General features: G+C 36.9%; 2 protein-coding genes across 5 annotated transcripts in view; one reads left to right on the top strand and one right to left on the bottom strand.

Annotated features, from left to right (window-relative positions):
• The first annotated feature begins 9,831 nt into the window (after window positions 1-9,831).
• On the top strand, window positions 9,832-13,883 carry capsla (calcyphosine-like a). 2 transcript variants are annotated; one of them, XM_056271692.1, is made up of 5 exons: window positions 9,832-9,955; window positions 10,057-10,199; window positions 11,486-11,663; window positions 12,196-12,405; window positions 13,651-13,883. In XM_056271692.1, exons 2-5 carry the CDS (start codon window positions 10,123-10,125, stop codon window positions 13,750-13,752), a joined length of 567 nt encoding a protein of 188 aa, XP_056127667.1. In that variant the 5' UTR covers window positions 9,832-9,955; window positions 10,057-10,122; the 3' UTR covers window positions 13,753-13,883. The 2 variants fall into 2 exon arrangements, with proteins under 2 accessions (XP_056127667.1, XP_056127666.1); XM_056271691.1 differs by having other exon boundaries at window positions 9,832-9,933.
• A 1,293-nt stretch (window positions 13,884-15,176) lies between these two features.
• The window catches only part of ranbp3b (RAN binding protein 3b), a 41,617-nt gene continuing 32,676 nt past the window's right edge, over window positions 15,177-24,117 (bottom strand). For all 3 annotated transcript variants that reach the window (XM_056271678.1, XM_056271677.1, XM_056271676.1), the window contains 4 exons: window positions 21,606-21,726; window positions 19,033-19,175; window positions 17,969-18,179; window positions 15,177-16,460 (listed from right to left, as the gene is read on the bottom strand). In XM_056271678.1, the coding sequence (XP_056127653.1) occupies window positions 16,417-16,460; window positions 17,969-18,179; window positions 19,033-19,175; window positions 21,606-21,726 (519 nt within the window). In that variant the 3' untranslated portion in view covers window positions 15,177-16,416. The remainder of the gene's footprint in view (window positions 16,461-17,968; window positions 18,180-19,032; window positions 19,176-21,605; window positions 21,727-24,117) is intronic.

Raw genomic sequence — 24,117 nt, forward strand, 5'->3', positions numbered from 1 at the left:
AGTTGTATAGCCTATAGGCTCCATTAGCCTACTATAATATCGAAGGTAAAAATTAACTGATTTGTAGCTATACAAACACTTAAATTACACTTTTATTTATTTTTATAATAATAAAGTTATATTAAATATAAACATTTAAATGGTGGCTGTCATAAAAACTTGCCAGATTTATTCAAACATGCATTAAATATTGAAGAACATTAAAAATTATAATGAATATGTAATATGGTGCATATATTTAGCAAAATGCTCCTCTTTAGAGTTAATTTTTCTAGCTGACTAACGAGTTTATGGTCACTGGATATGGTTTTTCTGAGATAAATGTGACGTTACATGACATTGTTTACAAGTTGTTTTACTGACGTCTTTCCACGGTTGAAACACTGATTGAGCGATTCCATGTGACATGATACGGATTTCGATAAGTTGTACTCTATCTTTTAACACACTTTCAGACGTTCATTCATGTTTATTTCGCGCTGTAACTGGTATTATTAAGGCAGAAGACGAGATCATGTGCTTCTCCTGAGCTGAGCTGAGCCAGAGCGATCTCACGCCACAGCGCCAAAACGGTATTTATGTTTTTGAATTTCATAAGAAAATGGACGTAATTTGAAATTTGAGACTTTATTTAGTATCAATAGTAACAAAGCAGAAAGATTATTGCGATTTATTGGATGGGATGCGCGCTACAATGTTCCATTCATCCATCAACTGAAAACAGGATGACTAATTGATTCTTAAGATTTAATAATCGATATCGGTTCATAAAAATGAGAATCGATAAATATTGAGAAATCGATATTTTTTACCCAGCCCTACTTTATATGATGAAAAGATTTCATTTAGGCTTTTATTCACGCATAAATATTCATCAACGCAAACATCAGTTGTGGTAAACGGAAGCTCAACAATGTTCGCTTGACGTGCGAGAACCAATGAGGTTCATTCTCGTGTTACGAAGCACATTTGAGCTTCTGTTTATGTTCGCTGATCAATGTTAATATGTGAATAACAGCCTAAATTCAATCTGTTCATCATATAAAGCGCTCGAGTCTCTTCAGAAAATTTGGACTAAACCGCTCAATTCATATGGCTTAGTTTTACAATCTCTTTATGAACTTTTTGAACCGTCAAAGTGTCAGTTGAGTAGCTGTCACTGGAGGGACAGAAAGCTCTCAAGATTTCATCAAAAATATCATCATTTGTGTTCCAAAAATGAACGAAAATCTTACTTTGTAACGACATGAGGGTGATTTATGTGATTAATTTATGTGATTAATGACAGAATTTACATTTTTTAGGTGAACTGTCCCTTTAAGAACCATTTTCTGCTGTACAGGGTTCTTCGGTAGCTAAATGGTTCTTTGGTGATCAAATAAAATTCTTGATTATTCAGATCAACGTATTGGTTTCTGGCTTATAAAGCACCAGTACGTAACATTAAATTTTACAAAACCAGTCAAGAACATGTCTGGGTAATTAATCAAATGAAAGACATAAAAAATAGATTTTTTACATGGAGTGATGTCTTTTTAAAACAAATAAGAGTTTTTTTCATTGCACTCATTCGCATTACAGTAAGGCAAAGAAAAAAAGATTTATTATTTCAACTATTTATACATTGTGCATGATTTGTACCACCTTTAATTTATGCAGATTTAAATAAAAAAAAATACTATATTGCAGTAACAAGAATAATCAAAATCAGTCCGTAATAATCAGTAATTGCACGGTAATTACGGTAATGAGAATTTGCAGGCAAAATGTGCATAATTGTTCTGCAATTTTACAAAATATAAGCATAATTTTCTTTATAAAAATTCCTATTTACATTTGATTTTTGGGTGAAATGTGACCTGGACAAATTTTTTATGAGATTCATGTTTTTCTAAAAAGCTACCAATTACCTAAGTGTTATTTTATGACACCAGGCTGAAAAACCCTTTGAACCTTTATTTTTAAGAGTATACATGTTTCACCCTTTCATTAGAAAACGTTATTTATGTTATTCTAGGTACTGGACTAATCACGGAGTATGAAATCTGTCATAAACACAGTTAACTGATAATTGCATGTGTGAAGATGAACTGCTGAAAAGACTGATGATGGTGGAGTTGACAGATCTAAGCTGTTTAGATATACAGGATTAAGCGTTAAGTTTAGCCTTGTCCTTTCAGAAACATATTGTAAAAGTGCAGCCAGTCTTCTTAAAGCTACATTCCAATTAAATCCCTGTATGACACCGTATCCCAAGCTTCAATCTCAGTCAGAAACACCAAACAACAAATCTGGTTTATATACAAAGCGCGCTGAACAATCTGATATAGGCTAGTTGAATTTGGTCTGAGTCAAATGAGGCACAATCCCCAAACGGTTCTTGATATCTTTAAACGACTTCTTTATCCTTGTTGTTCTTTCTCACCGAAAAAGACTGGTCTAATTGAATAACTCTGAAGTAATTAAGGACAAAACTACAAATGAGATTGGAGTCCAGCCGGGATCCGTCAAGCCCTAAACACGTCTTTCCTTCAAAGCTAATGGAATTACTGTAAAAACAAAGTAACAGCTAATGGAGCATGCAGTCATTTTACATAGATCAATTCCGGTGGAATTTTTTTTTTTTTTTGTCATTAATGTATTTGAATTGCAAATTAAAACAAATCTTCTGAACGATAATGAAATTTTGGCAGAACTTTTAGCAGAAACTTTTCAATTTTAAACAATAAGTACATCCTGCCCTGTGGAAATATCAACGGTAGACAAGAAAATGTGTCATTAATTTGTTTTTTGAAATTTAGGGCACCCTGCCAATGCAACCCTAGTAAGCGATTAAACTGTGTCTAAAGCTTGCTAATTGGATACAGAACGTGATCACTTCGTTCTGATCGCTTCGACCAGGCAGCATCAGTGTTGTCTATGCAAATAAAATTCTTATTTCATAAAATATGCACACATAAAAAAAAAAATGTAAACGTAATGTCACCCAGCATGTACGGAAATAGATCCAAAGTTTTTGTCCTCCTCTGAAAAAAAGATAATGCAAATAGGACAAGGGGTTCAGTGACTCTACTTCTGTCCATTTATATTGGAGTGGAGTACTTCAGTGTCTGTATTTGTGTGTAAAAATGAGTTGAAAGTACTGCGGCAGTATTACAGGAATGTGTGTGTGTGTGTGTGTATGCATGCGTGTTACATTTCCCATGTCAACTAATCATGATCAGCTTTTGGGAGTGTTGGATTTTTCACACCAACAGCAGAAATGTCGATGCAGTGCATCTGTATTGTGGATAAACCGTATTTATTGCAAAATGCTTTACATTTATATTTAGATATTTCAGGAGGGAGACAGAAACTTATTTATTATTGTACACTTGTGCCAAATGGAATTTATAAAGTCAGCTGAATAAACATACCCAGCTTACAACAACAAAGTTGCTTATTTGTCTTGAATTTCTAAATTCACTTTCCTGTTTATGCTCATACAACATGTGTAGACAGAATATTTACAATGCCGCAACTTCAGGGCACAAACAGAAGAATTCAATTCTGGTGGGAGAGATCTTGTTTACAAAGCTTTGATGTTTAAGCTATTGGGGTGATGTAAGGACGATAAAAAAACTATAAAAATTAAACCAATAACAGAAATAAGATGATGACTCATTAACGTCAAAGCGAAAACAGATTCTACAAAGTGCCCTAATAAACAGAATATAAAATACTCATTTCATAAGCATTCGTTATATGAAACACCTATATCATCAGCCAATTGGGTTTTGAGGTCACATAAATAGTTCAATTGAGATCACTTGAGTAGTCTTGTCTAATAACACCTCAATCTGGAATAAGAAAAAAAAACATCACTCCAAGCAACTTATTAAAAAGCATAAAGAATGTTAAACGGATACCAGAAGATTTTCAAAGCTCTGAATATCCCTTGGAGTACAGTTAGTTATATCAATACCTAAGAAATGTAAATTCAATGGAGGCCACCAAGAAATCAATGACAACTAGACTACCGCAACTAGACGACCTCCAATCAGAGGGTTGATGATAAACCTTCAATCTTATACTGCTACAGACTGTGCGATCATTACAAATCACACTGTACGACATGGATCTAATAAACTTGGGTATGACATCATGTAAGTAGACTGTACGATGATGACACCTATTGAATAGTAGGCTACGATGCAAGAATTAAACAATTGACCGTTCGCAGGCCCCTCCCCCAAAACGGCTATTGTCCAATCACACATCATAGCAACCGTTACTATGTGAGCAGGTCCGTCAAACATTGACTCCAAGCAAGATGGTGAAGCGGTGCGCCCACGGCGTTTGTAAATCGGACACTAGATACCCCGAGAGATTGTCTGGAGGAGTTGTGTTCTTTTCGTTTCAAAAGCCGAAAACACAACGTGCGTTGTCCCTACAATGGATAAAAACAGTGTGGACGGCCCCACTCCCAGTTACATGTGTCGAACATGGTTAACTCGCGTGCAGCGTGCGTGAGACTGAGACAATGAGATTAGTCAAAGACACATGGAGAAAGCAGATCAAGAGGATCCACAAAGGAAGTACGTTTTCTAAAGTGTTGTTGTAAATATTTTCATGATATGAGCAGCAGTCACTAGCGCAGGCAGCACCTGTAGACTACAGTTTAGACTAACGTTAGAGCAAAATTACTAAATATTCAGGGCGAGTTATATATTTCTAACTCCAAACAATTAGCCACTGAAACAGCTTATAGAATCTTCTTCAAGGCTGTGCTGGTTGCATTTGAGGTAACGTTACAGGTCATGGGGTTTCTCAGATTTCGCTTGAGACCGGTTTGAGAGCTTGAGAGCATTATTAGCCTCGATTGTAGTCGTGTCTCCTTCATTGCGTATTTTTATATTTTGAATATATCCCTCCACTGCATACGGTAACCCCTTTTGCCTCGATCTGGAGGATATCGCGGAGGTATTGCTCCAAAAAAGGTCACTGACGCACCTCTTCCCATCATGGCAATCTGTGGTGCTGGTCGTGTTTGACCATTTGTTTGACGGGCGTAGCAACAATAACTAGGGGGCGTGGCTTTTGCGAACGGTCAATTAGCATGCGCTAGTGATAAACAAATAGAGCAAGTAGATCAACCGCACCACAAAAAAAGGGGAGAGAGCGAAATAGGAGAATATGGACGCGTCATTGGTGGGGAAAAGAGGGCAAGTTAGCATGCCAAATTGCCAATTTTGCAAATGGAGCTTGAGGTAAGTAGTTTTAAGTTTTAGCACCATGTCACGTTGATCAATACACAATTTCATGTTGCATTTTTATTGTCTAGTCAGTATCTGTAGGTCATAGCAGCAAACACACTGTGTGTGAGATGATCATGACGCCAGATTCTGACACTGTCAGTAAATGATCACAGGCTGTCTTTGGTCGCAAGACCGTGACAATGGCCGACTGGGCCCACTAAGTCCCTTCACTGATGCCCTGTGTGGAAAAAAAGAGACAAAAGAGAAAAGGAGACTTTCTTCTGTCATCCCTGTGATGTGGAAAATACTTTCACATGTACAGGACATTGATACAGACTCAGTGCTAACCTGCAACATGAAAACAGAGATCAGGAAAGATCTGGAAATGAGATACAGCAATGAGTAGTTACAAATCCCTCTTAATTCAGCAACCTTCTTTGATCCTAGATTTAAGAACACATTTGTAACTAAGGAGAAGGAAGTGACAGAAGTACTGTTGCAAAAAACTGTCACAGCTGATTTCTCTAATCCACAATCAGTGATGGAGTCAACTCAGGCAGAGCAGGAAGAACAAACAGCTGCCAAAAAAACAAAAACAAGACTTGGGTAGCCTCCTGTCTTCTATTGTATCAGAGAAAAAAAGAAAAGAGTTGGGGAAGGGAGATGAATGTCAAGCCGGGAGGGGATCTCTAGAGATGCCAACTGACAGACTAAACAAAGAACTCCAAATGTACAAGTCCATGGAAGAGACCAATGCCACAGAAAACCCACTTTCTTGGTGGAAAAGGCATGAATCAAGCCTCCCCATTCTTTCAATGTTTGCCAAATATTACCTTTGCATTGCAGCATCAAGCTCAGCCTCTGAGAGAGTTTTCAGTACCTCTGGCCTCATCTGTAGCCCACTTAGATCCAGACTATCAAGTGACAATATTGACACATTAGTTTTCCTGTCCAAAAATCTGCAGCTGGCAAAGGAGCTGTCAAAAAAATAAAGACTGAAAAGATGTGACGATATGAACACGTTTAATTTTTTCCAAAATCAAAATTTAACCTATGTTCCCTGTAGTTTTTTTTTGTTGTTGTTGTTGTCACATTTCGATACATTTTGTTTGCACCATGTGATAAAGACTGACAATATATGAAGATATTAACCTATTTTTTTTATTTTTTTTAATCAAAATTGAACTTACTGTATGTTCCCTGACTGTAGGGAACATATAGTACAAATGTCTTTTTTACATTTTGATACTTTTTGTTTGCACATTTGGTACTGCAGAGAGCATACAGAGTTTCAAGCAGTGTTTTATTAATAAAATTGTTTCAATTCGCTTAACTTTTGAGGCTGGTTATTTGTCACCCGTGGTATCGATTTAGTATCAATACAGAGGTATTCGATTCTGGTCTCGTACCGAAGCCAAAATTGTGGTATCGAGCCATCCCTAATGGCCGTCTTTGAGCCTCTCTCACTGTACGACATAGGAACGGCGTTTAGGAGACACGACCAGAGAAATCGCCACGATTGGTCATCTTTCGTCTGGGACAGCCCTAAACCGTACAATGTGTGCCGGGCATTAGGTCTTAAGTTAAGATCTGAAAAGTTCAATGTTCTAAATAAGATCCTAACAGAAATTGCCATACTAAACAGATCAGATGTTTTTGTAATACAGCACCAGAACTAAATCCAACTGAGAATTCATGAGCGAACTTGAAAAAGGCTGTACACACAAACAAAGGTACAGGAATTGAAATGTTGGAAGGACTTATATTAAAGTATTAAAGTCACAGATGAGAATCTTGAGCTGGTCAGTGTTACACTTACTGATTCTGTGCAGCATCATGCAAAAATAAAGGTTTTCAGTTACGGATGCGACTGTTAATGCGTTATTCGTAGTGACCCATGATAAATTTATTTGGTGTCTTTCCTAGAATGGGCGAATGTTTGCGACTATGCGTGATAAACAACATACAGTAGCACTGGTATTACAAAACATTCAGTGGCACATGCCACTCAAATACAGACGTGACACAAACAGATAACACGTTTGGAAAAAATATAACCGACTTTAATGCGTTTAATTGACATTTAAAATATCGCTAAATTCGGCTATTTATTTAGGATTTTGTGTCACAATTACGTCAGCTGCTCAACTCATCTGTAAGTCACTACTGGAGGTGTCACAACATGTCTCAATGTCTATACTATCCAACCAAAACAGTATGAGATTAGAATAAGTGTGTCCCAAAGCATAGTACGTTGAAAAGAGTATGCCAGATGTCCTCGGATGGTCTACTATTTCCGGTGGATTTTTGAGTTGTGGATCCGCGCTCACTATAAACACTAATATTGCCCACAACCCATTGCGCTTTGGAGGAGGAACTACAAACACGAGTAAAAAGTGTTAAAAAAAACTACAAAACATGGCGGATATGAGCAACCTACATAAAGGTGTGAGTGACTAACCAAAGTTTAACCTGATAAAAAAAAAATGTATTTAATGTTACCCGTGTTATATTTCATCTGCAATAACAATGTGGACTTTTATAAAGATCTGTTTGGCCATTAACTTTTAAATGCATCATTATGCATTAATATGAGGAGAGTCTCCGCATGAAAGACGCGTGGCTGACGTGCTTCTGCATTTCTCTCCGATACAGTAGGAAATTAAATTAAATTAAATGTGGAGGATTTTAACTGTGACAAGATGATTGACAGGCCAGTTTACTGCGACAAAAAGCAACCGTTGAAGACAATTGTATTAGGTGATAGTGCGTCCCAGTCCCAAAGCTTGTCTACTTGTCTGCTACACACTCAAAAGTATGTACTTTTTCTTAACAAAAATAGTGCATTTAGGGTGTAGTGCAAGTAGGTGAATTGAGACGCAGCATCATTGTTTCTCGACAATGTCAGTGGCACATGCCAACGCATGTGTTACTAAGGATAGTGGCATGTGCCATTGGCTTCTGTGCATCAGATGTCATGTCACTTAATGTTAATACCGTCACTGGTGCAGAGAAAACATCAACAGAGCAGCTTGATATGTTTGAACATGACCACAAATACAACTGTTGCTATTGGCTGTAAACACTTACCCCATTGTAGGGTGATTTGTCAGATTGGGTCACTTCATTCTGTGGCTGTTCTGGCCACATCATCACTGGTGCACATGAATCCAATGAACCTCTAATGCTGGTCTATGTTAAAAAACAGTAAACACGTCTGTTTCTTTCCACTTCTACAACAGATGAAAACACTTAATAGCATTTCAACTGCTTCTCCTGTAAATAAAACTGTAAATACAAGCATCTGAATAGAAAACACCAACACTTCCAGCTGTTTACCGTATTAACACATTGGGTGACTAATGAAACCTGTCAAGAACATTAATGGATCATATTTCAAAATAACACAATCAAAAACTACTAATGTGAACCAAATGAAAATTATTATTGAGAATTTGTGACAGTAATGATCTGTTGGTGAAAAGTAATCTGGACTTATTTGAATGAGATTCCCCATTTACTGGTTTTGACAGGTTTCTATACACTGAACAAACTACCTCAATACAAACTAGTCCATTCATGAAATAGGGTTTGTTTAGACAATTCTCTTTACCTGTAGGCTATTTGTTGTAGTTTACCGTGGTAAATACGAATGATTTCATCAGTAAGTGTCTGATTTAAACCAGTAGACCATATTTTGGAGATTTTGAGAGAAGCGTACAGTCATTCAGGCGATTCAGCATCACGTGATCGAGTATTCCCGCCTTGTACACAATTATTTTGGTACCCGTAGTTTCTTCTAAAACGGTTATAAAGTTAACTCACTGTTGCTACAATAAAAAATTAAAGAAATATTCTGAACATGTATTACACTTTGAAGGTGATTCCAAATTAATTGAATATTGTTTTATAATATAAAAAACGGCGGAAATAATATTGAAGTTGCCTAACTCTGGTATTTAAGCAGAAACTATGGTTACCAAGGTAAAACTCAGCTATTGATAGGTTTAAAATGTTAATTAAATAAATATAAAAATATATTAGCTAACACATGATGAACGCAGAAGGTGATGATTGACACACGTTGCAGCCAATCAAAAGGAGAGTTGAGTTTGGAGGGGCGGAGAAACGCGCAAGTGCACCTGAGAGACATCTGAGAGACTGCACACACACCTCCAGAGACCCTCGCAAGATACAGGTATAATATTTCCTTTATATTTATTTGAATTTAACTTAATATCCATGTTAAACCATTTTTTATTTCTACACAATAAAAGGTAGAATCAAATTAACTTTCTATCTTTACCTACCTTTACCTTAAGCGAGGTTAAATAAAAGATAAGCTTCATATATACATATATTTTTTAACTTGTTTAATCATCTAATATTTCCTCACATACTGATATATATGTATACTGATAAATATGATGATTATATAGCAGTGCATTATTTTGGGATTAGGATTTTGCTCATCATAAAATGTCTAGAGAAAGATTAAATATAACTTCTGTTGATAATCGTTAGTACAGCTTATTTTATGGCGGTTTATGTTTACATTTGCCATGGTTACATTGTCTGAGTTTATGTTTCCAAGCCAACAGAAATCGCTAGGTCTACATCAAAACACTTCCTTGTAATCCCACGTGACGTCTTGAGGACCACCTGACCTCAGTTCACTTCAGAAAAAGCCTTTGGTGTAAATATCTTAAATGCATTCAGTGTACAATGTAATAAAAGCTCATATCAAACTGTGATTTGTATAACAATTTGAATTATTTTATATAATAATTCTAATATTTTGAATATTTAAATTTCACAGACCAACCTGAAGCTGCAAGAGAGCACAGACTGCAGATACACCTGAGAGGGACTTGGACAGAGAGTAATGGCCACAGATGCAGTGAACGAGCTCCGCCAGCAGTGCCTCAACAGGGGCTCCGCGGGGATCAAGGGTCTCGGGAGGTGAGCGAGATATTCAAATCTCTTTAAAAATTGTAAATGTAAATTCCAAAGAGAGAGAAAACGGTGAGGTGATGTGGGGCAGTGGTTAAGATTCAGGTCTGGTAATGGGAAAGTTGTTGTTGATGAATTATTAATATTGAGATAATTAACCTCAGGTTACTACAGAAAGACTGAACCAGTGATAGGGGCCCAGGGTTATTTAGTTACCTGAAATGTAAAACATAAAAAAAAAACATTTTATGTATATTATATTATTTTGTGTGTGTGTGTGTGTATTTTCATTTAGTTTAACTTGATGTACTAAAATAATTAAAACTAAAACTGAAATAAAAATTAATAAAACCTATATGGACATAATTAAAATATGATATAAGATATGATATATATGTCATATTTTAGTTGGACACATTACTGTCATGTGCTCATTTTTAAAGACACCGCTACTAAAAGTGGGCTAAACTCACCCTGCTCTCCCATAATGCACCCAGATGCTTTATTTTTTTAGTTGTTTTTTTGTAATTCTCATTATTCTTTGTGATTATTTTCTATTTTTTAAGTCATAATCTCACATTTTATGTAAATTATGACGTTTTAATTAGGGCTGTCAAATGATTAATCGTGATTAATCACATCCAAAATAAAAGTTTTTTTTACATAATATATGTGGGTGCACTGTGTATAATTATTTTGTATATATATATATAAATACACACACATGCATGTATATTTAAGAAAAAAATATTATTTATATATAAAATATTTATATTTATATATAATATAAATTATATATAAATCTATATACAGTATATACATGAAAATATTTCTTAAATATATACAAGCATGTGTGTGTATTTATATATATATAAAATAATTATACACAGTGCACCCACATATATTATGTAAAAAAAACTTTTATTTTGGATGTGATTAATCACGATGAATCATTTGACAGCCCTAGTTTTAATGAATAATTTTTACTTTTTAGTCATAATTTAAAGTCACATTTTCAACTTTTCATCGCATAATTATGACTTGGCATATCATAATTTTGACTTTTTTCCATACTTATGACTTAAAGTCACATTATGAATTTTTTTTTTATATATAATATTATTTGATGGGTTTTGGAGTTATATGACTTGGACATGTACTTCATAAAATTCACCTAATAAGATAAATCAATATTTCAAATAATAATTTTGTCTATTTTATTCAGCTTTTACAAAGGTAGAGGGTTAAAATAGCCAGTCCAACATTTAAACTACGAACATAAATATTGTTTCCAGGACGTTCCGCATTATGGACGATGACGGCAGTAAATCTCTGGACTTCCAGGAGTTTCAGAAGGGGCTGGAGAACTACGGCGTGTCCGTGGGGAAGGACAAAGCACAACAGATCTTTGCCATGATGGACAAGGATGGAAGCGGCACCCTCAACTTTGACGAGTTTCTGGAGAAACTAAGGGTAAGAAACTACAGGAACGTTTCCAGGATGCAGAAATGTAAAGAAGAGATTCATTGTGCAGTGTAGACAGCGTCTTTGATTATAACTGAAGTTAAAGCAAGAGTCCAGAACTCAGTCACTGATAAACTCGCGATGTTTGATTGACAGCTCCAGTGATAATAAATCGCTTTCTGTATATAATTTAATCGCAATTTAAACAACCAATTATTTTCATGCTACTAAGAGAAACAATGTAAAGTTGACCGTTTAGTCACTGGCTTGATTTACTGACTTAAATTTAATGATTTTGAGACGAAGAACCTCTGACTGTACATGAATCATTATCAGAAATTACTGATCACAGATCAGGCATCAGAATAAATAAGGTTACTTGCATGTTGTGGCGTTACTGTCGGGTCCATATCTTACAGTAAAAGTATTTTAGCAAAGCCTGCACCGAAATTTCAACTGATTTACCAAATCCACAGTGAAATATACCAACATTCACATAGTTGAAAATAAATAACCACTTGAATCCGTGTCTTTGCTTCAGCCGCCCATGTCGAGTGCGCGGAGGCAGGTGATCGGTCAGGCTTTCCAGAAGCTTGATAAGACAGGAGACGGTGTTGTGACTGTAGAAGATCTGCAGGGTGTTTACAACAGCAAACATCACCCCAAACACAAGAGCGGAGAGTGGACAGAAGAACAAGTCTTCCGCTCGTTCCTCGACAGCTTCGACTCTCCGTACGACAAGGATGGAAAGGTTCCTCGCTTTTATTCCTGCATTTACAGTCTAATAAGTGTCTGGAGATTAGATATTACTATCATCATCATCATCATCATGAGTGTTCATTTCAGTCCTCATACACAATACCATAATAATTATACATATTAACCGAAAAGGTGTAGGCTGAAGCTTTTTTCATAAGCATCACTTCCACTACTAAATTTAATCTATGCAAAAAGACACAAAAACAAAACGGTTACTTAAGACAAAACTGTAACACTGAAAATTTAAAATGCGTAGATAAAGCCTCTTTCTTGATCTCATAATTATGACTTATTAGTATGTCATAATTTAATAGTCATAATTTCGACTGAGACTTTTTAAATCTGAATTTCTGCTTTTTTGTCATCATTTAAAAAAAATTCTCATGACTTTGTCACTTTTTATTTCATAATTATGACTGTCATATTTTTTATTTTAAGTGTCATAATTATGAGTTTTAAATATAGAATTTTATGTTTAATTTTTTAATCTCATAATTAACTAGTCATAATTTCAACTTTAAATTATGATTTCACAAAGCATGGTTTTTTTATGTGGCGGAGATTTTAACTTTTAACTTACTGTACCTACCCCTTTTTTTCATAAGCGTTGCTTATGCTACTAAATTTTAAATATGACAAAAACAAAACGGTTACTAAAGACAAATTAATTTAAGACCTTTATACACTACTGAAAATGAGACCTTTTATAAAAAATACAATTCTTTCATTTATTTTATATACAAATTATTAAGAGACTTGATCGCTATATATTATGAAAAGATTTAATTTAGGCTTTTATTCCCATATAAATATTGATCAGTGAACATAAACAGAAGCTCAACCGAACCTGCTTGACATGCAAACCTCTTGCTGAAGCTCAAACGTGATGCGTAATACAAGAATGAACCTCATTGGTTCTTGCCGAAGCTCAAACGTGATGTATAACACGAGAATGAACCTCATTGGTTCTTGCTGAAGCTCAAACGTGATGCGTAATACAAGAATGAACCTCATTGGTTCTTGCCGAAGCTCAAACGTGATGTATAACACGAGAATGAACCTCATTGGTTCTTGCTGAAGCTCAAACGTGATGCGTAACACTAGAATGAACCTCATTGGTTCTTGCTGAAGCTCAAACGTGCTGCGTAACACGAGTGCAAGTTGATTAAAGTTTATATGTGAATAAAAGTGTAAATTACAACATGGCATGAACACACCTTTTTTCTTCCTGTGATAGGTGACGCTGGAGGAGTTTGTGAACTACTACAGTGGGGTCAGTGCTTCTATTGACAGCGACGAGTATTTCATCACCATGATGAAGAACGCATGGAAGCTGTAGTCATCATCGCTCACGGTTGCGCGCCCGCTCAATCAAATGCATTCGTCATTAGAAAAAACACTGAAATAGTGCAGATTGTAAACTATTTACTTGTAGAAATCATGTCTAATTAAAGGTTTTTGACTGCTACACCTTGTCTTAATGTTTCACACATTGGTTGTTCCCAGAAGACGAAGTTCCTCTCACAGATCCAGCTGATTCTGGTTGACTTTTGACCCAGGACACGAAAGTAAACCGCGTGAGAGCCAGTCAAAATCTGGGTTTGTCAGACGTCAGCTTCAGAAGAGCTTTATTGATTTCTCTGACAAACACTGTTCAATCAGTTGTTAAATCGCACCAGCTGTAAACTTGTGCATCCATACGATTAATGCCGTTTCTGTGCAGTAATGTTTGAGTTTGTGTCGCCATCTGCTGAACATTCACAACATGACACCAATGTCATACTCTCCTCAACGCATTTTAGGGAAACAAGTCTTTGATTATTGATGCAGTTAATCAACAAGTAGAACAAAAGCGATTCTCACCACACAGATTTTAGTCAACCAACTAGCGATTGGCAATTCTAACCAAACTAAATACACACTACCATTCAAAAGTGTAGGGTCTGTAAGAAGAAATTAATACTGTTTATTCAGTAAGAATGCATTAAATTGATCAAAAGTGACAGTAAAGACATTTATAATGTTACAAAAGAGTATTTTAAAAAAATGGTGTTCTTTTCAACGTTCTATTCATCAAAGAATCCTGAAAAAAAATGACGGTTTCCACAAAAATATGAAGCAGCACAACTGTTTTTAACATTGAAAATAATCATAAATGTTTCTTGAGCAGCAAACCATCATATCAGAGTGATTTCTGAAGGATCATGTGACATATAATGATGCTGAAAATTCACATTACATTTTTAAATATTTTCAAATATCACAACATTACAATTGTTTTTAATATTTTGATCAAATAAATGCAAAAAAAATCTCACCCCACAACTTTTGAACGGTAGTATATCTCACACAAAAGTACAGGTGAAACTCGAAAAATTTGAATATGGTGCAAAAGTTCATTTATTTCAGTAATTCAACTTAAAAGGTGAAACTAATATATTATATAAACTCATTACATGCAAAGTGGGATATTTCAAGCCTTTATTTGTTATCATTTTTAAAAATTTATGACTTACAGCTTATGAAAACCCAAAAGTCAAAATTAGAATATTGTGAATTACTGAAATAAATGAACATTTGCACGATATTCAAATTTTCTGAGTTTCACCTGTAAATAAAGCTTACTTTTCAAACCATTAAGAAGTTTGCATTGTGACGATATTTCCATTATGCAAAATATATTTTCTTTAAACTTTGGATGTGTTCATGAGATTCACCCATAAATTTAAATGATTCATCCTTGTGAGAAAGTGAAGCCCACGATTTGACATAAGACAAAAATTTATTTCAAATGTTTCATCTTTTTTCTTTTTTTTTTTACTTTGATATTACTATTTATTTTGTAAAGGAGTTTGGAGACATGGTGTGCTAGTAAGTGATAATATACGCATAGAAATTTACAGAACATTCAAGGGTACAAGTTTTTTTTTTTTGTCCTTTTTTTCCTGTCTAAATGCACTCAAACTTCCAACACACGAAGAAATATCATCTCCAAATGACATGTAAATGGATAAAAAGTTAATATAGTAAATCAATATTAAAAAAAAAAAAGGCCGAAACAATACAAACCCTCAGAATATGGAAAATAAAAACAAATACAGAGATGCTGCTTTAAATGTTAAATTCTCATCAGATCAACTAAAAAAAGAAATATTAAACATTATCTGCCCCTAAACGAAGCTACACAACTCAATTTGAAGTTTGAAGAGACGTTGGTGTGAAGATATTTTCCTCTTTTATAGGGGCGAGTTCTAGAAACAGGTTCGCTACAGCACGAGTCCGTGTGCTGGTTAAGTCCTTTATTGGTTAACACCGATGAGAAATCTAACTACCATCTTAGCAGACTAGTAAAAGTGTCATCTTGTCCTGGAAAGTGAACATCCAGGAGACGCTCGGTGAAACTGGCAGAAATCAGTCGCAACCTGGGAAAAATGGTACAACTACACCGAACACAGGGGATATAGGTCAGGTGACTGATGCTACCGGCCAGCTGATTGGCCGATAAGTGTGATGATGCGGCGAGGTCACGATGAAATGGTCTGAAGCCGAGAGCCAGTGAAGAGAGAGAGAGAGAGAGATAGAGAGAGAGACAGAGCGAATGAGTAAAAAACGGTCCCACGGTAGAAACTGCAGTCTTGTCGATTCCGTGTCTAAAACGGAGAGAGAAACACCCTCACACTCATCAATATGATGAGCGACCAAGTCCAAAGCCATATATGGAAAAGTCTCGATTTTTTTTTTCCTTTTTTTGTTTGTTGTCTTTTTAATTTGTTTATTTGCAGTCCAAGAGGAAAAAAAACAACAACAACTAAAAACAAACGAAACGATAAAAAAAAAAAAAAAAAAAAGCTCCAGATTTACAATAAATGTTGGAGGGGAAAATGAACTACAGAAGTTTGGGTGAGTCCCAGGGGTCCTCAGACCGGTCTGACTGGGCTGTCCGCAGAGATGCCTGCACTGAAACCCTGGTGGGCGGCTGTGGCTGGAGCAGAGCTTCATGATGCTATGTGCTCTCGCCCGCTGGGGTCTCGCTGTTCTCACAGTTACCTGAGAGAGAACAAGACAACATTACGAGAGGAGCTCAACTCAGAAATATACAGTAAAACAAGGGGCTGATCAATATATCATTACCTTACCACTGTAATTACTAAATATTTACGATATTAAAGCAGCCCTATTACAGTTTTTTTTTAAAGGTTCCTAATTTTGTTTTTGAGTCAAAAAACACTTTGAGCTGTCTGGATGGGTTCAATCAACGATTCAGTCTCTCTAAACCCCTCGTTTCTGAGAGTCTACTCTGCTCTGATTGGTCAGATGGCCCAGTCTGTTGTGATTGGTCTACTCTGATCTGATTGGTCAGATGGCCCAGTCTGTTGTGATTGGTCTACTCTGCTCTGATTGATCAGATGGCCCGGTCTGTTGTGATTGGTCTACTCTGCTCTGATTGGTCAGATGGCCCAGTCTGTTGTGATTGGTCTACTCTGATCTGATTGGTCAGATGGCCCAGTCTGTTGTGATTGGTCTACTCTGCTCTGATTGGTCAGATGGCCCAGTCTGTTGTGATTGGTCTACTCTGCTCTGATTGGTCAGATGGCCCAGTCTGCTGTGATTGGTCTTCTCTGCTCTGGTTGGTCAGATGGCCCAGTCTGTTGTGATTGGTCTACTCTGCTCTGATTGGTCAGATGGCCCAGTCTGTTGTGATTGGTCTACTCTGATCTGATTGGTCAGATGGCCCAGTCTGTTGTGATTGGTCTACTCTGCTCTGATTGGTCAGATGGCCCAGTCTGTTGTGATTGGTCTACTCTGCTCTGATTGGTCTAATCGATTCTTTCTTTTAGAAGACAATAACTTTATTTGACGTGCACTTTGATTTTTAAAACTTTGCAACCTTTTACATTCACAAACAGCTGTATTACACACTGCATGAAAGGTAATAAGAAAAAAATCATTATAGGTGCACTTTAATATTAATATTTAATACAGTATTTATTCATCTTTGTTAATTAAAGCTAATAAAAATATAACTGTTCATCGTTGGTTCATGTTAGCTCAAGTCCATTAAAAAATAATAAGATACTTTTGATTTTAAGAGTGTCAGCAAATGTTGAAATAAATACTGTAGAAGTATTTGTTCATTGTTAGTTCATGTTAAATAATGTTAAATGGAAAGTGTTACCAAAATAAAGTCTTGCTTGATAATATTAAGTTATGCATTAGCTAACTGTGTAATATGTTTATTAATCTTTGTTAGAAGTAAAGACATTTCAAAATAAGAGTGTCTGTGTATTTTAGGCTTGTTTATAATTAAGTCCCGTAATATGCAGAACTTAAAAAATAAAATACAATTTGAAGCAAAAATATTCAAAAACCTACTGTACTTTCTGTATTCAAATAAATGATTGCATCCCTAAAGTTCTTTATGCACTCCTAAATGTTTTAAATTATGAGCATAAAAGTGAAAAAAGTGTCAGAGCGATGATCTATACGCGTGTGCTTTGCAGAAACATCAAGCTTCATACGTTCTGGTGAAATACAGGCAAATGAAAGAGTCGTACCGCTGCTGGTGGAGTTCCCCGTGCCGGTGGAGTTGGTGCCGCTGCTGTTGTTAGTGGGTTCGTCGTCGTCGCTGTCGTCTTCGTTTGACTGTGGGATCTCCGGTTCTGCCGGGGCGGGTGTGTTCTCAGTGTCCGGCTCCACACGACTCCGCAGGGCCAGGATCCGGTGGTGTAGAGCGGCGGCCAGCTGACCCGCGTCTTTAGAGCTCGCCTGAGGACACACATCACAGATCAACTGTGAATGTTCATGCAGGGTTCCCAAAAACAACATTTGCATGACTTTCCCAGTCCCTGATGAATGTATAAGGACTGAATGATTAATGGAAAAATTATTTTATAGACTGCAGTGCACACACAAAACAATTTCTAATAGATGCAATATCTTAAAGCTGAGAATAAATGGTAACGCTTCCTTTTACAGTACTTACGTGTACTTACCTAGAAAGTACTGGCTAATATAAGGTAGGTACATGGGTTAGGGGTAGGTTCAGGGTTAGTACCTAGTTATTACCCAGTAATTATAATTACTATAATAAGTACATAGTAAGTACATGGGTAACAGGACTGTAAAAGGAAGCGTTACCGAATAATTAGCGTATACAATTTATATTCTCTTATATATCCTCCTACAAATGTCTATCACTTGATTTCATTGTCTAATAAGGCCTGTAAATAATGGGCTTTATTCATGACACACAATCTAAAAAAAAACTTAAATTTAAAAAATAATACAAATATTTATTATTAATAAATTAAAAAACATTAATTTAAAATAAGATAATTAATTAAATAAAATTAAGAAATTACTTTTTATATACAAATTTAAATAAACGTAATAAATATAATACATTTTAATTCTAAATAATAAAAAAGAAATATAAATTTAACTAAAATAAATACATTTTATGAAGATAAATAATTTATTAAATCGAATAGAAAACCTGATACCAAAATTTAACTTTTCAAACAAGTTATGCATGTTACCTTTGGATTAATTCACTGACAAATACAACTAAATACCAATCCCCTTCTTGTGTGAAGCGTTATGGAGGTGTCCATCATACCGATATGAGGAAGACCTTGACTCCCTGGTCCTCGGTGTCCATGGCTGTGATACGAACGCTTTTCTCACTGGCTTTATCCACCTGCATCTGAGGCCAAAGCTTCGTGTTGAGAATCAATCGCAGACTGCCCTGCGTACGCATCACTGCAAAACAGACGGAGAAAGATGAGAAAGACGGAGACTGTCAGAAAGCCTGTCCTAGGAGCTAATGTTTGTTTATTGTTTCCTGCATGTTCCGTTATTAGCGACGCACACCGGTAGAACGTGACTGTGGCCCTGTCCCAAATGGCGCACTTTCGGTCTCATGGACTTAAATCGCGCGTGCTCGCCGAGTCTACGAGGCCGTAGGCCGTCCCATTTAGCATTTCAACGCTCTGAAGTGTGCTCAGCAGCGCCCCCTTTGTACCCTTGAAGCGGTCTTCCGCGAAGCCCATATAGATGCAGGCTCCACGCACTTTAACTACCCAGGAATCCTTGCGAAAGGCCAAATAGACAACGGATGGGAGGAGATTTTGCTCACGGACAATTGCTGAATAATACGATCGCATTATGATTCATTTAATAAATAGAACGGAATGTCAGGGCTTTACTGAGTCATAAACACAACAACAATAGGCAGCATATTTCCCCGAACCTGTAGCTCCTGTCCATAACAACAATCAGACCGTCTTCCTGTTTCCGGCGTGACGATCGAGTCTGTCCCAAAAATACCTCTCAATGCGCCCTCGCGGACTTGCGCTAAGCGCCCTATAGGTCTGCACTACATGACGTCACCGAAGTGTGGACTCTGAGGAAGTCCACAAGTCCGGAGTGTGCCATTTGGGACAGGGCCTGTCAATCATGCTGCGTCCCAATTCGCATACTATCCGTCCTAAATAGTATTCGAAAATAGAATTAGCACGTCCCAAATTGTAGTATGTTGAAATGAGTGTCCCAATGAGACCCGGATGGTCTCCTATATCCGGTCAGAATCCGAAGTGCAGATCGATCTGACCTGATGAAAATGTATTTATTCAATGTTGTCCACATTATATTGCATCTGCAGCAGCATTGTGAACTTTTGTAAAGATACGTTTAGCCATTAACTTTTAAATGCATCATTACATTCAAAGTACAAACACATGAGGAGAGTCTCCGCATGAAAGACCCACGACTGGCGGATGAACGTGCTCCAACATTTCTCGCCAAAATGGTAAGAAATTTTATCAGATTGAATGGAGGATTTTAACTGTGACGTGATGATTGACAGGGCAGTTTACGGTGACAAGATGATTGACAGGGCAGTTTACGGTGACAAGATGATTGACAGGGCAGTTTACGGTGACAAGATGATTGACAGGGCAGTTTACGGAGACAGGATGATTGACAGGGCAGTTTACGGTGACAAGATGATTGACAAGGCAGTTTACGGTGACAGGATGATTGACAGGGCAGTTTACGGTGACAGGATGATTGACAGGGCAGTTTACGGTGACAGGATGATTGACAGGGCAGTTTACGGTGACAGGATGATTGACAGGCCAGTTTACTGTGACAGGATGATTGACAGGGCAGTTTACGGTGACAGGATGATTGACAGGGCAGTTTACGGTGACAGGATGATTGACAGGCCAGTTTACTGTGACAGGATGATTGACAGGGCAGTTTACGGTGACAGGATGATTGACAGGGCAGTTTACGGTGACAGGGTGATTGACAGGGCAGTTTACGGTGACAGGATGATTGACAGGGCAGTTTACGGTGACAGGATGATTGACAGGGCAGTTTACGGTGACAGGATGATTGACAGGGCAGTTTACGGTGACAGGGTGATTGACAGGGCAGTTTACGGTGACAAGATGATTGACAGGGCAGTTTACGGTGACAAGATGTATATATAAGATAATATATATATATATTATACCTTAAAGGGGTCATATAATGCCATTTTCATACAAGTTAATTTGATTCTTTAGGGTCTAAATGAAAAGTTTGTAATATACTTTAATTAAAATTTCTCATTAGTCTTGTAAGAAAACACTCATTTTACCTGGTCAAAAACGTCGTTGGTTATGTTCTGTGTAAATGAGTCCATGCAATACATGTAACTAAGTGCATGTATATATTTATACCTTAATAATATGTGTCGTGCATGTGATTGGTAACTTCCTATGTTTACATTGTTTGGGTTTTTAACACTTATTTCGGCCGTAATTTGCCGAACTAATGTGATGAGTCATCACCAGACACGCTAGTGTTTTGCTCCGATACAGAGTGAGTGTTTGTTTACAGCAGTGTATTATTCTGTGTACTGCTGTATTTTCATTAACTTCATTGTGATTAATACTGACATACTGATTTTCTTAGTGGAATTGGTGCAATGAGACAAACATATTAGACGAATATTATTGCATATTATTTCTTTCTGTAGACCATACACAATCACAGATGCATATTGAAGATTATAAAAAAATGCCTCGTTATTAAGAATCTCTTCTCCACTCCTGATTCTCTAATCAGAAATTGATCCATATTCGGCCGCCTCAACCAGCTGAAAGCTACAAAGACGTGACCATTCCCCGACGGTGCTCTTACCTAATCTGGACTGTAACGAGCCGTCATCGGTGGACGCCATGTCGTTCAGTCTGAGCAGACCGCGGCCTCGTTCCACCCACGACTGAGCTGGCTTATCGAACACAAACAACTTGCACTGCATCTGTGGAGAGACGGGACACAAATCAGCTCATTATCAGCAGGTCATCTTATTACGGAGAGAAAGAAAAATAGCCTGCAATGATCAAAGGAAGGTTTCAGGTCAATACGACTTGAGCTCTATGAAACGTACCTTGCTGTCAATTACCACAGAAATTTATTTTGACTCAGGCCATCCTTAAAAATATTTTGGTTTGCAGTAACAGCAAAAAAAAAGTAAAATAAAGGGTCGGTAGGTAGGTCAATGTTGTTGTTTTTTTCAAGATTCAATGTAAAAAAAAAAGGATATTTTTGGTTATTGTGATTACGTCGGTATGAATTTAAACAAATTTGCATATCGTGACGTCACTGACCGGGTCTTCAACCCATGCCTTTGGGCACACCATTGCGATCCTCATTCTGATACTGGTTATAGACCACAAACAATTTGAAATCTTTGTCAAAAAAAAAAACATATTTATTGCATTAATTCCAGCTGCATTCATTTGGGGAAAAATAGGCAGAATCAATAAAAATAAATAAAAAATAAGCCACTAGATTTCAATGAACGTGGATTTTCAGAGGGAAACAAATAAATTAAAATGACTAATCTCACCCGCGCCGCGCCGACCAATAAAACACCATTCGTTTACATTTGACCCATACTGTTACAAGCCCCCTTTCTGCCCTAGGGGCAGGAAAGGAGGGTAACAAAAAGTCGCAGGGAGAGAGTGAGAGATTTGACCCATAAACATCTGCTATTATTAACGGAAATCAGTGAGGTCAAATGGCTAGGCGCATTGTAGAAACTATAGGCCTATTAAGTAGTCCTGACATATTATGGAATGGTCGATTTTCTTTTGTGCAATTTAGTACATTTCGGTATGGGATGTGCTGTTTTATTGGTCAGCGCGGCGCTGGTGAGATTAGTTCGCGCCGCTCTGATCATTGGCTGACGCAAGCAAATTCTCCCTGCGCTGTCGAGTCTGTCGCGGCTCGGTCCATTGAGCCACGCAGATTACAAGTCAGCGCAGTGCGAACTCTGTAACACACCGCGCCGTTTCATCCCACTTTCGGTGTGTTTGGCTTCCCACACTTATGTGTGTTTGTTTGTCAGAGCCTGCAGTTGCTGTGTGACGCGCGTTCGCGGTGGGCATATCGTGACGAGCTGGACGCGCTCCGAGAAAAGGCCGTTAACATCGATTCCCTATTCTCCTATTCCCTATTTGACCATTAAGAATTTCGAATAATGAGCTACTAAATGTAGGCTCATACAGACGTATTTCACAAGCAGCCGCGCCGCAGCCATCATCACCGAGCGCGAACCATTGACAGTGAATGAAACGAAGCGAACGCACAGGCCATAGTGTGACATGCGTAAACCAATGGTGTAAACATAATCATAATATATGACGCCACGGGTTTTTATTTAAAAGAAAGAACGTAGCCTACGCAATTTATATTCACAATACTTACTATAATATAATTTATATTATTGTATTGCATTTGTATTAGTTGTTTGAAGAGTAAAAAAAAAAATCGGTCGGTCTTAATGCAAGTTTACAACCGGCAAGTCGGTCGGACTAAAAGGGGAAAAAAATAAATAATTGGGTCGGTCCTAATTTGACAGGGTCGGTCGGGTTACGGCAAACAAGAATATTTTTAAGGATGGCCTCATCTCTGTATATAAAAACAAGCAAATAAGTCTATGGGCCAAGACACTGCAGTGCACCAGAATAGAAGTTAAAACACAGTTTTGAAAGTATAACCATAACGTTCAGTACAAGTTATACTCATTTGGGATAATATTGATTGGCACAAACAATAAAACAACACCTAAATTTCGGCAGGAAAAATAAAATATTTAAATGTGTTTCTTTACAAAAGGTTACAGCAAAGAAAAAATAAATAAATAAATAGCACCAAGACACTAAAGGTAAGGACACACCAAACCGACGCCAAAGAACTAACACTGATGAAAGCCGTGTCACGGCAAAAAAGCTGCACCTGAACACACTGAGAACTACAGCCGACAGTCAACTAGCATGCGTGTGCGTGTAAATGAGACAACTGTCTATTTCTGCAGATATATTCGTCTATATTCGTCATTAGGGCTGGGCGATAAAACGATAACGATAATTATCACGATATAATTTTTACTCGATAAAACGATATCAAGAGTTCGATAAATGTTCGATAATGTTTATTCGGGAAATAATGTATGTATAATGCATTTAGGCTACTGTTTTTCATACAAATACCAAAAACCATAAAGTTACATTTTGCCATGATAGTGAGGTGCAATAGGCTATGCCTGGCTTATCTGTGGTTATCATGATCTAAACGCATGATACTGGATGACCAATGGTTTAATTTAAATTTTAAGTCAGAATATTACATTTTACCAAATAAAATT

This window comes from Rhinichthys klamathensis, unplaced genomic scaffold (genome assembly GCF_029890125.1).
Source record: "Rhinichthys klamathensis goyatoka isolate OS25496 unplaced genomic scaffold, OSU_Roscu_1.1 h1tg000323l_1, whole genome shotgun sequence".
NCBI lineage: Eukaryota > Metazoa > Chordata > Actinopteri > Cypriniformes > Leuciscidae > Rhinichthys > Rhinichthys klamathensis.

Excerpts from the sequence above, each read along its gene's own strand:
- capsla (XM_056271692.1), top strand. The coding sequence starts at position 10,123 with ATGGCCACAGATGCAGTGAACGAGCTCCGCCAGCAGTGCCTCAACAGG. Across the intron at positions 11,664-12,195 it reads AGTTTCTGGAGAAACTAAGG|CCGCCCATGTCGAGTGCGCG; the intron begins GTAAGAAACTAC and ends TCTTTGCTTCAG. Across the intron at positions 12,406-13,650 it reads CGTACGACAAGGATGGAAAG|GTGACGCTGGAGGAGTTTGT; the intron begins GTTCCTCGCTTT and ends TTCCTGTGATAG.